Genomic DNA, 15,634 nt, shown 5'->3' on the forward strand with positions numbered 1-15,634 from the left:
AACGCAGTGTAAGTGTAGCACAAGGTCTATCCCAATGAAACGTTCGTAAAGATGTAGGAATCAATTGCCCCATTAAATAGTGTAGCTTTCATATTCCTCCGAGCTCTCCGATGAATCACCCGTGGACAAGATGAAGTATATATTCATCAGATTGGCTCTTGTTGAACGGGACAAACCCCTTCCTATACCATGGCTGCTCCGCGAGAGATCACCATTGAATGCCTCAACGGCCACTGGGTCCTGGTAATTGTACTATGCCCGTTCGAAGATACTAGATTCTAATCGTATTACTGTCTGCATGTACAGAACAAGGACCTAACCAGCGAGCCAGATCCGATTCTAAAACTGGTTTGAAACATCTCGTCCATTTCTACTACAGATCCCAAGCTAATCATCCCGTCCTGTCTACAGCAAAAGGTATCTTGGTTACTCCGCAAGGCCTTCGGATTGGCAACAATACACCTCCACATCTCCCAATACCAAACCCCAGCCTCTGAATCGACTGAACCATCGACCCATATCGACTTCAACCAAACAGCCGCAGGTCTGGCACCGACCGAAGAGAAGCGCATCTTGGATTGGGAAATAAGGGACCACCAGGACTACTTCTTCGGCGAGGTCAAAGCACAGTGTGAATTCGTTCACGGCGCTGTTGATGCGGATGGAATCGTGAGACCTGAATTTGAGTTTCAGACGCCCAATGTCAATGCGCAGATTAAGAAATTCATGCGAGGTGAGATCGAGGTGGATGGGAGCAAATCCGCGGGTTTTATAGTTGAGGATTGGAGTGGCATGGCGGATGAAGGTCCTGGGCTTTGGGTACATACTTGTGAGCGGAATGATAAGTCTGGGTGGACGGCTGAGCAAGTGAGTATTGTAATCTATTGTCATCGTTTGGTTGGTTTAAATGTCATGTCAGAAACTGACTACTTGGGTTGCAGATTTGGGGGTTCGAGATGCTTGGGGACTCGCGATACTTCTCTCGTCGAGTGGTGGTCATGACGACGAAGGGAGAATATCTATGTGGGAGGATTGTCTTTGATTTTGTTAGTGCTTAATGGATGTCGAGACTCATGGGAAATTAGTATATCTATCATTTTAATAGTCTATGAATCTATGAATCTATAACTCTAACTCTATAACTCTATAATCTATACAACGCAAAGGGATATCCACCTTTCACAAAGACACTCTAGCTCGAATAAATCTTCACCATAGACTGAAAACTGTTAGCCAGACGCGCTTCGTGGATATAGAAGAAAGAAATTAACTCACGTCCGCAAATTTAGGCTCAATAAACAAAGCCTTAGCCTCAGCAACCATTACCGCACCTTCACTATCCTCCCGGAGCAGACCAGAATCAGCAACAATGCTATTCGAGTCCGCAGACGGCAAAGCCAAAGGAAGATAAGTCATCCGACCCTCAACCCAAGCCTTCCTGCCCTCGACCTTCACCGTCTTTGTGCGCAGCACATATATCCGGTCAGGAAGGGCCGGCTTTCGGAAATCCACATTGAGATTAGCCGTCATACCCAGCCCGCTGGGGAAAGCCGCAGAGACACAGCGAGCAAACACCTCATCAAAGAGAACACTCAGCAGACCACCATGGACAAAGCCAGGGTGACCACAGAGATCCTGACCGATGTGGAAGACCGATACAACGCTGCTGGCCCGGTCGGCATTCCCGACCTGTGCTTCAGACTTGCCGGTCGATAGCCACATGTACGGTGCGAATGCAAGCTTGCCTGGACCAGCTAAGCTTCCACCAACGAAGTGATGTTGTCTGATGGGTGGTGGGATTGCGAGATGGGGGCGTGTTTCCCTGTAGGTGCTGTGGGGTTCGCGGAGTTTCTGGACAATAGGGATATGGGAAATGAGGGTGTCGAGGTTCATAGATTCATGGCGTGGTGATTGAGCGGGTGTTGATTGTGACTTGGTATGAGAAAGGAATGAGGGTGATTCTGTTTGGCTTGGTAGTGCCTGGTTATGAACCACAGCCGACCGTGTTGGGCCTTGTTGGTGAAGACGGGCAATAGACGCTGTGGGCGGGTATGTTCTGAAAGCTGAAAGGTTTTGCGATCGGAAAAGCCGACGCGCTGTTTGTGAAATGTTTGACATTTTGGGAAGTATATGAAGCCGATTTTGAGCCTAGTTATGCATGTTAGAGGGGCATGTTTTTAACTGCCGATCGGGGTACATACTGCAGAACTGGCTCAGCTTATGTAGTACTCGGTCTCCTTGAGCTTGTAGATCTCACTAGCGCTGTTGATAGCTTGGACGTAGGGCTAGGTGATATATGAAGTATACCACACTTGGACTTTTGCAATGACGATGAAAAGAGGATTGTTCTGCAATTTAAATAACAGACCCGCCACATCTGAATTGGACCTGTTTCTGCCTTTTTTTTTCTTTTTAAAGCCGATTTTTCTCCTGCTGGACCCATCAGTGGGGCTCAAAGGCTTGGAACAGCCGATGATCGGACCGGGATGCCAAGACATATAGTTCGGCATGCCGAGAACTATAAGAAGCCGTAGATCTATATCAATATAGCACCGTATTTCAGCATACTTCAGCGGAGGACTGAAGTTCAAAGTTCATAGTATATCAGATTAAGATAGTATAGTGGTCTTGAACGTGGGTCCTTCCTCGTTGGGGGCTCACACGCAACAAGATGCGTTCTCATGGAACAGGACCTCTTCTCGTCTCCTCTTCACCTTTTCAACCAAATCATCATTGCCATCCATCTTGCGCATCATCTATTCTCTCATATCAGCTTTCGTTCATCAATTTTTCATTGTCATCAGTTATCATCGTATCTTTTCAACATGGAGGATGAAACCAACCTCTCTTCTTCTGGCGAGGTCGGCGAGGTCTCTGGGACAGAGACCGTCACCAACCATGTCGGTCCTGGTGTGAGCAGTAACACCCAGACTGTGAACAACCCCTTCGGCTCTGCCGTGGGACGTGGCACCCAGGTCCACAATCCGTTTGGGACTCGAATGACCTATGGCACGCAGGTAAACAACCCGTTCGGCCCTGGCGTGGGACATGGCACCCAGCTCAACAACCCGTTCGGCACTGGCGTGGCCAGTGGCCACACCAACAACCCGTTCGGCGCTGGTGTGACCCATGCCCTCCAGACTGTCAACAACCCGTTCGGAACTGGCGTGCGCAATGGCCCCCAGATCAACAACCCGTTCGGCTCTAGTATGGGCAATGGCCCTCCAACTGCCAACAACCCGTTCCGTACTGGCATGGGTCATGCCCCCCAGACTACCAACCCGTTCCGCTCTGGTGTGTCCAATGCCACCCAGACCATCACCAACCCCTTCCTCTCTGGCGGGAGCAACCCCTCCCAGACCAACAACCCTTTCGGCTCTGGTGTGGGTACTGTCCCCCAGACAATCAACAACCCGTTCCGGTCTGGTATGAGCAATGGCCCCCAGACCACCAACAACCCTTTCCGCTCTGGCTGGGGGATTCCCTCCCAGACCAGCAATCCTTTTTCTTCTGGAGGAGGCAGTGTCCTCCAGACTATTAACAACCCTTTCCGCCGCGCCGCCATCGAGGATGGCCCCTTGACTCCCAATGGGGGACTGACCAACGGTCACTCCCATGAGAACGAATGGCGCGCTCCTCACCCCACCGACTTCAACCCTCTCTACCGCGCACCCGACGACGAGAGCGAGGGTGAGGGTGAGGAGCGGGGCGCTGCCAACACAGACGCCCTCGAGGCCAGCCTCGACGCCATCTTGGCGGAGGGAAATGAGGACGCTGACGACTCCAGGGACGGCGACGAGGACGCCTACCTGGACGAGGCGTAGGCAAATAAATGCTTACTTAAATGCAAGGTATGTCTTATATTTTCTTTTCCCCTGGGTTCCAGTCAGCTTCACTTCACTTCTATTATCGCTTTGCTCTCACATCGGCTTCATTGCTAACTCATCTTCTTGTCATCTAGGTGCCGGTGAGGAGAGCGGCGGCGGCTTCCTCACTGGGTTCCTCCGCCTTGCGGTGCTCCCACCACGCTGACCTCAAGCCTGGTGGGGCACGAATACAATCCTGGTGGGAAGGGGAGGGGGAGGTGGTGGGGGGAGGAAATACTTCTTGTCTGAGTCCGGGGGGAGGAGGGCGATGTACGATTTGGCCCGGTGGCATGGGGCCGTTTGCTGTTTGATTCCGGCCTGGGGTCTGACGCTGCACTAGGTTCGCCTGGTGCCGCCGTCACCTAGGCGAGGGGCATGCTCATTGGAGCTGTCCCGTTGTGTTGAGTATCCCTTCTGTTTTGAGTATCCCTTCTGTTTTGAGCGTGTTTGTCTTGAGTTGAGGTGATCGCTGATGAATGCAACTCTCATTTCAACTCCGTGTTTTGACCCTTTTGTTACAAAAGAGGAACATCAAGACCGCAAGTGGCATCCAACCTTGCAAACGCAGAGCAGAGTTACGAGTCCTGCGATACGATGATACGATACGATGATACGATGCGAAACGGACCCGCATTGACTGGAAGACATTTTGGAACTTGCTCCGGTTATCCTAAACGACCTCAAATTCTATAAGCTGGGAAGTAACCCAAGGCCGACTGACATACACAGATATAGCGCCCGCGGGCGGTTTCAGCAGCTCCGGTTTTCGTAAACTCACTGCAAGCAGATCAGGACAGAAATGCTGCACCGAGATACTTCTTTTCTACTGGAAGTGAATGGCCAGCATCTCGCATATCCAGTGCCTTATAAAAGATCCTTTATAAAGCAGACTTCAACACCGGCCTACAGTATAAACAGAAGAAGTTCAATCCATGCTGTATTGGATCTACAATCTATGTATTGCGGGTGGTGAGAACCGTAAATACATTAAGTGGACCTATTATGAACGGCTATTTATGCATTTGATACTGACAGCATGCTTTCTAGAACAAGGTACCATCACCAAAGTTCAAGATAGGACTACACTTTGTCTCTGGACGTTTAGCCGCTGCAAGCTCACGACCCGCTTTCCAAGAGCCCGCCTCCAACACCTGCGGTAGAGACAACTGGACACCGTCCATGCGAGCAAGGATCTTCGTATGCAACACATCAAGGAGGGCAACGGTCATCGCTCGCCATTCCACAATCTCGTCATCGCCCGCACCAAATGAGGGCAAGCTACCACCAGAAAGGCTCAACCCTCGCTGCAGTGACTCGGGCTTCAATTCTAGAACTCCCATGTCCACAAACATTCCTCCGTTGCGGTACTCGGGCAGACCGGTCCCCAGCTCGGTATTGGACCACGATACCGAGAGGAGACGAGAGAATGGCACCATCAATGAGTACGCTAGCCACTGGGTCAGCTTATGGAATGGCTGGATGTTCGAGTAGGGTTTTGACTCCGATCCGGCTTGCTGCGAAAGTGCTCGCAGGGGCCACGCATCGCCGATGGGCTGTCCATTAATGTGGGTACGCTCGGACGGCCAGATTGGAAGCAGAAGGTGCTGTAGCACATTCCAAAGATCTCGGTAATCGAGCTTTCCGCTATCATTTGACTTGGCAATGAGGTAGTCTGAATGTTTTGGGAACTGTTTAGTCATTTTGATCGAAGGGTCCAGGACTAACTGGCCTTCATGGCCGGTATGAACTTACCAACAAGATTACCAGGACGACCAGAGCGACCGAAGATATCTTTCAGGTTCACCAAAGAGTCGCCGAGTTTACGGAGGATATCCGCACGAGCAGGTACTCCTACCATGGGATTGGCATCGTCGACCTGGAGTCCACGGGATAAGATATCTATGTTGATATTGCGCAATGCACCGCCTAGCGCGAGTCAGCCAATACTGCATTGAATAAAGGGCAACCCCTTACCATTAACGGTGTGCTTCACCGACGAGTCCTGCCCAGAAAAGTCGCCGTCTAAAAACATGTGCAGGGCTGCAACCGCAATACCTTCGCTTCGATTGAGCGTCAGGCCGCTTTGTGACTCATTGTATTTCCAAAAGTCTCCAGCACCAGCATCCAATAGAACTGAGACGAAGAAAAGATCTATCAGCCTGCGTGTCTTTTCGGTGGCGTCACATTTCTTCTCATCCCATTCAGCTAGAAGATTGGCTATGCGGGGAACCCCGCCAACTTCGAAATGCTGCCAGCGTCCATGGGGCGGAATTAGGTGATACTTGTCAGGGCCAAAGTCGCGCTATGATAGAGAGTGAGCGTTTTTGTGCTTGGAACTGTAAGTGTTCGCTCTGGGTATGGATAGCCCTACCTGAATCAGTTTAAGTACGTAGTCGGTGGCATCTTCCATGCGTTCACGGTGGTAGTTAAAATGATTCAAACGACCCTCTTCGGCTAGTTTGAGGACGATATGGGCTCTGGTACGGACGGCTTCTAAGCCTAATAGTTCTTGAATTTGGGGATCCATGTTGATTGCAAGGATGGGAGAGGTGAGTCTGGAGAGGTCAAGGATGCACTTTGTATTACTCGGAGCTGGGAAGCGGGGGAACATATGCACTTATGTAAATAGCTGCATATACGCCGAATGAGATAGTTACCTTTAGGAAAAGTGTCTTGGATACCATAGATTAACCTGCTCAGGTGTTGGGGTATTCTTTGTCACTGATATGTTATCTAAGAGATGTCGGAGTAGTCCGATAACGTTGGGGGCATTTTCGAAGGATTTAGGAATCAAGTACATATCCGACGTAGTTTTGGTATAGTCTAATATCAAAGAACTATGATTTTTACAAACCCAATGCTTCAGTAGATTCAGAATTAGAATGTCAGAGGGTCAAGGTGGCCCAGGAATGCGTCGTTGCCCTCGCCACGAAGAAGAGCATCAATGTCAATGCGACCGGCCGTAAGGTACTTCTCGCTAACACCGATGTTCACTCGCTGGGAAAGCAGTTGTTTCAGCTCGGCACGAAGCCCAGCCATTTCGCTCTTGCTCAATTCGCTAGCCTCCTTCTCACGTCTTTCGCGGCCACCACCACGACCACGGCCTCGACCCTTAGACTGATCGAACTCATCACTATCATACTCAACACCGAGATCATCGGCCGCAGCACGGAGCCAGTTGTCCTCGGTGTTGACCTTCTCCTTGGCGATAGTGGAATCGGTAATTCGCTTGGCGAGAGACATGCGGGGGCGGAGGCGAGCAACCACCCGGCGATCAATGTCGAGAGACTCGAGAGGAATCTTCTTGCTAGGTCCGTTGGAGTCTTCGGCCTTCTTCGTCTTCTTGGAATGGATCTTGCCAGCGAGACGAGCAACACCGACAACCTCGTCAGGAGCACAGATGAGAATACTCTTTCCGGACTCACCGGCACGAGCAGTACGACCGGATCGGTGAACGTAGGCGTCTGCTGTGCGGGGAACGTGGTAGTGGATGATGCAATTAACGCCCTTGATATCCAAACCACGAGCGGCGACATCGGTGGCGACAAGAATGGAGCTTGGGTTGGCAGTAGGAGATGAGAAACGTTCGATGGAACGGAGTCGGGCTTTCTGGGCCATGTTTGAGTGGAGTGCGAACACAGGAAGTTGAAGGGCTTGCAAAAGCTGAGTGATACGGCGGACAGCAGAGATGGAGTTTGTGAATATAAGAGTGCGGTGCTTGGGATAGTAAAGCAGAACTGAGTAGAGGTATAGGTCCTGGTAAATTTATATTAGCATCAGTATTCGAGCGGTTCAAAAAAGAAGCGTCTTACCTTTTCCATGGCAGGGCATTCGACAATTCCTTCCTTGAGGCCGACGGCCATCTGTGACTCCGGGTTCACATCGATGAATTTGGGCTTCTCTTCGCGGAAATTCAGCTTCTTGAGAAGGTACTCCATAGACTCTTTGTTGTCCAACATTTCACCACTTGTCCAGCGGCTTTTGCCTGCTAACTTTTGTTGGAGGTCCTTGTGGAATGTGGCCGAGAAGACAAGAGTCTGCCTATTGGATGGCTCCTCTTCCTCTTCTTCCTCATCCATGTCCGCGATGTCTCCGGCTTGATGTTTGTCTAGGGCATTAAGGATATGTTCCATCTCCTTGAAATGACCTTCACTCAGCAGTCTGTCCGCCTCATCGACAACCAGAAATTGGATTTTCTGCATTTTGCGGATTAATCCCGTTCCTGTGCTCAGGATCTCCCACACTCGGCCGGGGGTTCCGATGACAATATCCGCCGTGGCAAGCTGTCTCTGCTGCTTCTGGATGGACATACCACCGGTAATAAGAGCGACTCGTGCGTTGGTATCCGGAGAATTGGCAATGAGTTCTCCGATATGCTTTCCAAGCTGATGCGCTAGCTCTCGAGTGGGAGATAGAATCAATGCAATCGGAGATTTGTTCTTTTCAGACTTGTCAGACTGTCCCTCTTGTTTCCCTCTCTGGTCCAAGTAATGCTCGATAATCGGAATACCGAATGCCAATGTTTTACCGGAACCTGTTGAGGCCTTTCCAACAACATCGTGCCCATCGAGAATGGCAGGGATACTGGCTTTTTGAATGGCCGATGGGGAGCTAAACTTCATTTTGGAAAGAGCCGTAAAGGTCTCGGGCGAAAGATTAAGACCATCCCAAGCCGACACATCCACACCGTCATCCTCTTCGACATCATCGAGAGCCGCGAATGAAAGCCCGGCCTTGATGCTCTGGCTCTGGGCAGCTTTGGACTCCTTAGGCTTTTGCTCCTTGGAGTTTTGCTCATCTTTCTTGGTTTTGTTTTGCTCCTTCTTTTTGTCCTTCTTCGACTTCTTATCTTCCTTCACTTTGGTTGCAGCGGGAGTCTTCTCGGTGGCAGGAGACTTCTTGGACGAGTCTTCGTCGCTAAAACCAGCCCATTCGTCTCCGTCGTCTTCAGACGGGGGTTTGATGATCGATTTTGTCGGCTTGCCAGCTTTGGCCTACCCACCCAACCATATATATTAGCGGTTTGTCGACATCGTTATCAAATAATGAGTCTCGTACCTTGAACTGAACCCCTCCGTCGCCCTGTTTTATAATGTCCACACCCTCAATCTCTTCCAGTCCGAAGAAGCCTTCTGCATCATCCATTCGATCTGGCATAGCAACTTCCTTCCAGTTGAGGTCGTCAACTCCAAGAGAGCCATAGTCGTCGCTGGAAGCTGCGTCAGACTTGGCTGCCTTTTTGCGTTTGTTTGCCTCAGCCACCTGGGCTTTGGGGTCGCGTGCTCGCTTCTGACCCATCATGAACTAAGTAATACTCGAGTATTACAGTGTGTTCCGGTAGACAAATGATCCAAGTACACCGTCGGGGAAGATTCGCAAAGAAAAAAAGCGGCAGAAAATGTAGTCCGCCTTTGGAATCTTATCTTTTCGTTCCCCACGTTCGCCGCAAAATTAACCCACTTTGACAGACTAGGACTGCCCATTGCGCCTGAGCAGTCTGTTCTCAAGATGGGCAAATCATCCAAGGACAAGCGCGATGCTTATTACCGACTTGCCAAGGAGCAAAATTGGCGCGCCCGTTCCGCCTTCAAGCTTATCCAGATCGACGAGCGATTCGACCTATTCGAGCACGAGAACCCGGACAATGTGACGAGAGTTGTGGATTTGTGCGCTGCACCTGGAAGCTGGAGTCAAGTACTCAGCCGTGTCCTGATCAAAGGCGAAAGCTTTGGACGGCGGGCATGGCTCGAGAAAAAGCGGAAAGAACTCAAGGGATTGGAGGCCGCAGAGACAGCGACGGCCGATGGCGATAAAATGGACTGCGATGAGGTCTCTTCAAGTTCTGAATTAAAGCCCCGGAAGAATGTCAAGATCGTATCCATCGATCTACAACCCATGGCACCGCTCGAAGGTATCACAACCCTAAAAGCCGATATCACACACCCCTCTACGATTCCTTTGCTCTTGCGCGCTCTGGACCCAGAAGCGTACGAACAACCATCTACCCCCTCCGAATCTCCATCACCTGCCACCGAGGCCATCAGGCAACCTCACCCCGTCGACCTGGTCATCTCGGACGGTGCCCCGGATGTAACAGGTCTGCACGACCTAGACATTTATATTCAATCACAACTTCTCTACGCAGCGCTAAACCTTGCTATGGGTGTTCTCCGCCCTGGGGGCAAGTTCGTCGCCAAGATCTTCCGCGGCCGCGATGTCGACCTTCTCTACGCGCAGCTGCGGACCGTCTTTGAGCGCGTCAGCGTCGCGAAGCCGCGCAGTAGTCGCGCTAGTAGCTTGGAGGCATTTGTGGTCTGTGAAGGCTTCATTCCTCCGGTTAGCGACAGCGGAGTGGTCGGTATGGCCGCATTGAAAAATCCACTCTTCGGCGGTGCTGCAGCTCCGGTAGCCGTGTCAGAGGATGGCAATGTGGGCGTGGAAGTCCGCGAGGAAATCGACAAGGACACACGGGCCCGAAATACCGTGTCGCAACCCGCGGCAATCACTAGTCCTGCGCCCAATCATTCTACTGAAGTCCGCCATCTTCAAACCACAACATCACAAGACCAACAACCCCAACCCCAAAAGCTGTCCAATAAGTTTGCAATGGAGAACCGGTGGATTCCGTCGTTCATTGCTTGTGGTGATCTTTCCGCTTGGGATTCTGATGCATCATACACCTTACCTCCGGATTATGTTAATCTGGATCCTATCCAGCCACCTACTGCACCCCCGTATCGTCGGGCATTGCAGTTGAGGAAGGAAAAGGGTGGTGCATTTGGCAAGACCAAATATGGATCCCCTGGTCACGTTTGATCATTACGTTGCATGAGTTCAAGAGAAACTTGTATGTATAGACGACATAGACACGACATAGCATTTTTGAGGGTCATGCTAGGAAGACATTGTCTTCGAAGCTGATACCCAAATACATATTGAATCATATATATTTTAATTTTCACAAAGGTGCCGAAAATCAGGAGATATTTTATTGAAGTTCGTGAAATTCTAATGTATTCTTGAAGTCTCTCAAGGCCAATGCGCTAGCCAAAATCAGGATCTAAATACAAGGGGGAATAAAAAGCAAAAACATGCCAATCGTAGAATCATGCCATGCCAAACGAAACAGAGTCTAGTAGACCTCCAAAACATAGCGCTCCTCGTCCTTCAACTTCTCAATCTCCTTGCGAGTCTCAACCTTCTTGCCGTTGTTCTTGGCTTCGGTGGCAATAGCCTCCTCCAGAACAGCGGTGACATCGGGCACGGGCCAAGTGGGACCGCACAGGTAGAAAGCACCCTCCTCACGAATGTAGGCCTGGATGATCTCGGGCAGTGTCTGGCGCATGCGGTCCTGGATATAGATCTTCTCGGGTTGGTCACGAGAGAAAGCAGCGCCGAGGAGAGTTATAACACCAGCCTCCTGGTAGGCCTCCCATTCCTCGCCGTAGCAGTACTCCTCGCGCTGGTGACGGGAGCCCATGTACAGCAAGACAGCGCCGATCTCCTTGCCCTGAGCCTTCTCGAGGGCGCGGTGCTGGACGAAGGCACGGAACGGTGCGAGACCAGTGCCAAGACCGGCCATGATAAGGGGCTGGGTGGACTTAGGAGGCAACTTCATAACACTGGACTTGACGCTGACGGTGATAGGGGAGCCGGGTTGCAGGCGGCTGAGGTAGCGGGTGGCCAGACCGAAGCGGTCGCGACCGTTGGGGTCGACCCAGTTCACGGCGACAATCATCAGAGCGACCGAGGTGGGAGTCACCTTCTGGCACGAGGCGATCGAGTACTCACGGCGCTTCAAGGGACCGATGATGCGGACGATATCGTGGAATTCAGGGTGAGCGGAGGGGTATTCGAGCAAGATGTCGGCGAAGGTGACAGTGTCAACCTCGGCGCGACGCTTGAACTCGGTGGCGCCGTCAGGACCACCCAAAGTGAGCAGGTTGGTCTTTTCCTTCTCATCGGAGGCAAATTCGGCAAGGGCCTCGTAGAAGCGCTTGGGAGGGCGACCAAAGATGTCGACGTTCTGGACCAGAGCCTGGTAGACAGTGCGGTTCTCCAAAACGGCAGGGTCCTCGCGGCTGGGAACCTCGACAATCGCGTCGGGGTCCAAGCCGTAGAATGCGATGAAGTTCTTAACGTCCTCAGGGTCGTTCTCGGCGTGGATACCAAGGGCCTCGCCAATGTCGTACTTCAGACCAGTCTCACCGAGGTCGAACTCGATGTGGAAGATGTTACGATCATAGGTGGTAGGGGTGAGACGTCGGTTCTCCTTGACATGGACAGTGAAAGTCTTGTGAGCAAGGTCAGGGCGAAGGGCAGCCCTGGTACCGTAAGCCTCCTTGAACGCGAGGCCACGAGCGGCAGTCTCCCAGTCCTTGAGAAGAGTGGGGGGCTCGGACTCGTTCTTGTCGAACGAAACAAAGCTGTTGGCGATGATGTCCTTGGGAAGTTGAACGGCCTCGCTGACGCCCTCGGGCTCCTTCCAGGACTCGGGAACCTCGATTTGGCGGAGCAGCTTCTCGAGATCCTTGGTAACATTGTCCAGAGCCTCGGCATTGCCAGTGACTGAGGACAGCTTCTTGGCTGCCAGAGCCTCCTGAGCAGGCAGAGCGACGCGCACGAACGAAGCCTGCAGGACAAGAGCGTCCAGCGACGAGTCCTCGACAGCAGACGAGTCGACGACGAAGACGGAGATGCCACGCTGGGCGACAGCCTGCTTGAAGGTAGCGGGAAGCTTCTTCTCCAAATCCTCATCCTTGATGCCCGGGGCGTTGACAATGACCTTAGCGTTGTCCTTGACTGAAGCCAGTACATCAACATCGTTGAGCAGGGAGATGTTGCCAACGTAAGAAACGTCGGCACCAGTTACCGCGTAAGGTGCGTCAACAATCTTAGCACTCTTGCGGATGTCAACACGGATAGTACCACCTTGGACGAGGTTGTCGTGAGTCTTGCTGAGGGTCACGTTGCTGGCCGAGTCGGCGCCAAGAGCCTGGCTCAGAGTCTGAGCAGCTGCCTCGGTAACCGAGGAGTCAACATCCCAGAAAGTGTATTCCTGCACAGAGGCAGGGTCCAGCAGCTGCAGCGAAGCGTTGGTTTCGCCGTTGACCGTGAGAATAGGCTGGTCGTACACACGCTGGAATGCGGCGGCGGCGGAGATGAGATCCCAACGCTGGGAGCGGGGGTACTTGATCTCCACACAAGCCGGGTTGTGCTCACGGCCGGTGGCAAAAGTCAAAGAGGCCAGCACATCCTCATAGAGGGCAGAGTGAACTCCCTCTTCCTGAACAGCCTGCTCAGAGGCAACCTGTCCAAGAACTGCGACAGTCTTGGTGGACTGGGGAAGAACGCGCAGGAACTCCTCCTCGATGAAGGGGCGGTACACCCGGACATTCACAACGCCGACACGAACACCATCCTTTGCGAGAGAGCGTGCGATTTGGGCAGTCAGAGTAGCCTCGACAGTGCCGAAGGCAATCAGCACAGAGGTAGGCTCAGAGTGACCGTGGTACTCGAAAGCACTGTAGTCGGTTCCGAGTTCGCCGTTTAGGGTCTTCAGGAGCTCCAGAACCTTGCCCTGAGCGTCGAGATGACGGTTGCAGGTTTCATCGAGAGTCTTGCGGATGGTCTCGTAGGTGCGAGTCAGCCCATCCTTGTCGAGGACATCAATGACGCGTGTGGTATCACGGCCAACACGAACGCCGTCATAGATGTGTATGGAGGGGAGGACCGAGGAAAGCAACGTTGTGAAGAGAGCCATGTGTTGGGACTCATGGGCAGAACCGCTGGATACCAGACCCAGACCGAGGTCCTCGGCCAGAGACAGGGTGGAGGCATAGTCGGAAACTAGGCCATCCTCGCCGGCGTAGTCGACTGCGGCGACATGTGCAGCAACTGGGCTAGCGACGGAATAGAGCAGAGAGAGTTGCTCCAATGCGGCGCGCATATAAGGGAGGGTTGCTGAAGAAGCAACAATACCCTGGGGGATGTGGCGCTTCTTCAAATCAAAGTCCTGAGAGAAGAGGTAGCCAAGGGCCATGTTTCCGGCACCCTGGCGGGTTTCCAGGGCCTTGACAGAGGGAGACTCGCCATTGGAATTAGTCTCACCCTTCGAAGTCCATTCCTTGAGAGCAGCATCAAGGTCAAAGGTCTCCGGCGAGTAGGAGAAGATCTTATCACTCAGCAAGTATGCAACTTGCTGGATGAGGGTCTGGGCTGTAACATAGGTCGGGCCATTCAAGGCCGACAGAGCTGGAACTGATGAACCCATGACTTCTTCTTGACACCGGATACAAGACCGATGTCTGTTAAAGATAAAACCAAAGAAGAATGTGGGGAGAAAGAGAATCTCCCCTCTTCATAGCTTATAGAGAAAACCCCAGGTCACTTGCCCAAAGCGGTTAGTGCCAATTGCGTGCTTGTTATCGGGCGATAAGATTTTTCAAGGCGGTGAAGAGTGGCACAAAGTGGCGGAAGACCCGCCGCTTTCGGAGCATTACTCAGCCGTGCCTGAACCCGTGACCTCCCGTTCATTTTGCTGGGAAAGGAAATCCTTTATGAACATAGAGGTTTTGATATAGTTAATTAGGAGAAATATAACTATCATTTCGGAATGTGGTCTCTTCGCCTTATTTAATCATCGACCTCGGCTGCTCCAACGGATACCTCATTTACAGTTGAACATAATAGGAAAAAGGAAGGGAGCTTGTACGAAGAGCTTGTCAAGATTTATCAGCAATCGACTTTAGGTACGCTACAAACAATTGCTGGCGCATTGTACAACATGAAGGCTTTTTAACGTCCACAGATGATTTGCTTCGTTAGATAGCAACTGTGACGGGTGATCCTGCAATTGGTATAATTGGTATAGTGCATCCAGAACACCGGGATGAAACCTAACAAGCAGCTTGGCTTCACGAATCCTTGGAGCTCACCTTTTCCTATAGTTTCTGTAGTTTTCTGCAGTACAATTGTTCAATTATTCACCACAAGGAATACCATCAAGACAGCAGCATATGTTGCCGTAGACATCAATGTCTCCACATTCGACACGCGCACTCCAAGAGCCGTAATCAGTGCAAACAAAACAATACAGACCGAGACCGTAATCAGACTCTTAGCCTTTGACTGGTGCAGAGTCATATGATCATGGGTACCACCAGGAAGATGCCCCCAGTCATAGCGACGAGGAACCGCGTCAATCGATCCACAAACACCGACACTTCTCGCGGTGCTTTGCCCTCGCTGTATTCTCTTGCCCTCGACAATACCGCATCAAGGCCCTCCGCAAAGGATCGACTCTGTCCTCTGCGTCGTGAAAAGAGCAGTAGTGGGAGTGGAACTTGTCGATGACTCTAGATCGAAAGTAGCGTTGCAAAAGCAATTTTCGCCTTCGTGTCTCGACCTTGTCAAGGGCTGCTTTGCCCTTAAGAAACTGGTAGTTCCGAATTAGTGGCTACGGGTAAAATGTGAGATATTGCGACACTTTCTATTATGATTCATTCATGAGCGACCTCTTACCATATTTCTGCAGCGTGCCTCTCTCGAGAGTCTCCAAATCGTGAATCGACGCACGTTTTTCACCCTGAAATCGGCCTTTCAACCGGACCAAATCTAGCTGTAGCTTCACGATATTGAGTCTTTGCAGGAATTCAAAGCGCAGGAAGTGGAATTCCTCTTCTTCGTCCAGCGAGCGGTTGATATACTCTACGAGATCATTTCCTCCTCTTGGAGCTCATGGCATCCGGGTGCATTTGAAGGTTTCT

The 15,634-nt window shown here is 51.6% G+C and overlaps 8 protein-coding genes across 8 annotated transcripts; 3 read left to right on the plus strand and 5 right to left on the minus strand.

The window, feature by feature from the left end:
- Positions 1–189: 189 nt before the first annotated feature.
- Positions 190–1,058, plus strand: N7525_001699 (uncharacterized protein; the record flags this gene model as incomplete). Its single annotated transcript, XM_002557648.1, has 4 exons — positions 190–243; positions 307–348; positions 412–867; positions 942–1,058. 4 exons carry the CDS (start codon positions 190–192, stop codon positions 1,056–1,058), a joined length of 669 nt encoding a protein of 222 aa, XP_002557694.1.
- Positions 1,059–1,192: 134 nt separating this feature from the next.
- On the minus strand, positions 1,193–2,118 carry N7525_001700 (PaaI family thioesterase; the record flags this gene model as incomplete). Its single annotated transcript, XM_002557647.1, has 2 exons — positions 1,193–1,219; positions 1,276–2,118. The coding sequence occupies 2 exons, from the start codon at positions 2,116–2,118 to the stop codon at positions 1,193–1,195; spliced, it is 870 nt and encodes a 289-aa protein (XP_002557693.1).
- A 707-nt stretch (positions 2,119–2,825) lies between these two features.
- N7525_001701 (uncharacterized protein) lies at positions 2,826–3,824 on the plus strand (the record flags this gene model as incomplete). Its single annotated transcript, XM_002557646.2, has 1 exon — positions 2,826–3,824. The coding sequence occupies one exon, from the start codon at positions 2,826–2,828 to the stop codon at positions 3,822–3,824; it is 999 nt and encodes a 332-aa protein (XP_002557692.2).
- A 133-nt stretch (positions 3,825–3,957) lies between these two features.
- N7525_001702 (uncharacterized protein) lies at positions 3,958–4,158 on the minus strand (the record flags this gene model as incomplete). Its single annotated transcript, XM_061212014.1, has 1 exon — positions 3,958–4,158. One exon carries the CDS (start codon positions 4,156–4,158, stop codon positions 3,958–3,960), a length of 201 nt encoding a protein of 66 aa, XP_061071240.1.
- A 751-nt stretch (positions 4,159–4,909) lies between these two features.
- On the minus strand, positions 4,910–6,393 carry N7525_001703 (URC4/urg3 family protein; the record flags this gene model as incomplete). The annotated part of the gene is made up of 4 exons (XM_002557645.2): positions 4,910–5,538; positions 5,619–5,792; positions 5,841–6,168; positions 6,238–6,393. The coding sequence occupies 4 exons, from the start codon at positions 6,391–6,393 to the stop codon at positions 4,910–4,912; spliced, it is 1,287 nt and encodes a 428-aa protein (XP_002557691.1).
- A 350-nt stretch (positions 6,394–6,743) lies between these two features.
- Positions 6,744–9,164, minus strand: mak5 (ATP-dependent RNA helicase MAK5; the record flags this gene model as incomplete). Its single annotated transcript, XM_002557644.2, has 3 exons — positions 6,744–7,622; positions 7,679–8,860; positions 8,925–9,164. 3 exons carry the CDS (start codon positions 9,162–9,164, stop codon positions 6,744–6,746), a joined length of 2,301 nt encoding a protein of 766 aa, XP_002557690.2.
- Positions 9,165–9,374: 210 nt separating this feature from the next.
- Positions 9,375–10,682, plus strand: N7525_001705 (tRNA methyltransferase TRM7; the record flags this gene model as incomplete). The annotated part of the gene is made up of 1 exon (XM_002557643.1): positions 9,375–10,682. The coding sequence occupies one exon, from the start codon at positions 9,375–9,377 to the stop codon at positions 10,680–10,682; it is 1,308 nt and encodes a 435-aa protein (XP_002557689.1).
- A 316-nt stretch (positions 10,683–10,998) lies between these two features.
- Positions 10,999–14,139, minus strand: N7525_001706 (sulfite reductase subunit alpha; the record flags this gene model as incomplete). The annotated part of the gene is made up of 1 exon (XM_002557642.2): positions 10,999–14,139. One exon carries the CDS (start codon positions 14,137–14,139, stop codon positions 10,999–11,001), a length of 3,141 nt encoding a protein of 1,046 aa, XP_002557688.2.
- Between the last annotated feature and the right edge of the window lie 1,495 nt (positions 14,140–15,634).

The sequence above is a fragment of the Penicillium rubens genome (assembly GCF_028828025.1).
Source record: "Penicillium rubens strain IBT 27055 chromosome Unknown utg000001l_segment0_segment0, whole genome shotgun sequence".
In the NCBI taxonomy this organism is placed as follows: Eukaryota; Fungi; Ascomycota; class Eurotiomycetes; order Eurotiales; family Aspergillaceae; genus Penicillium; species Penicillium rubens.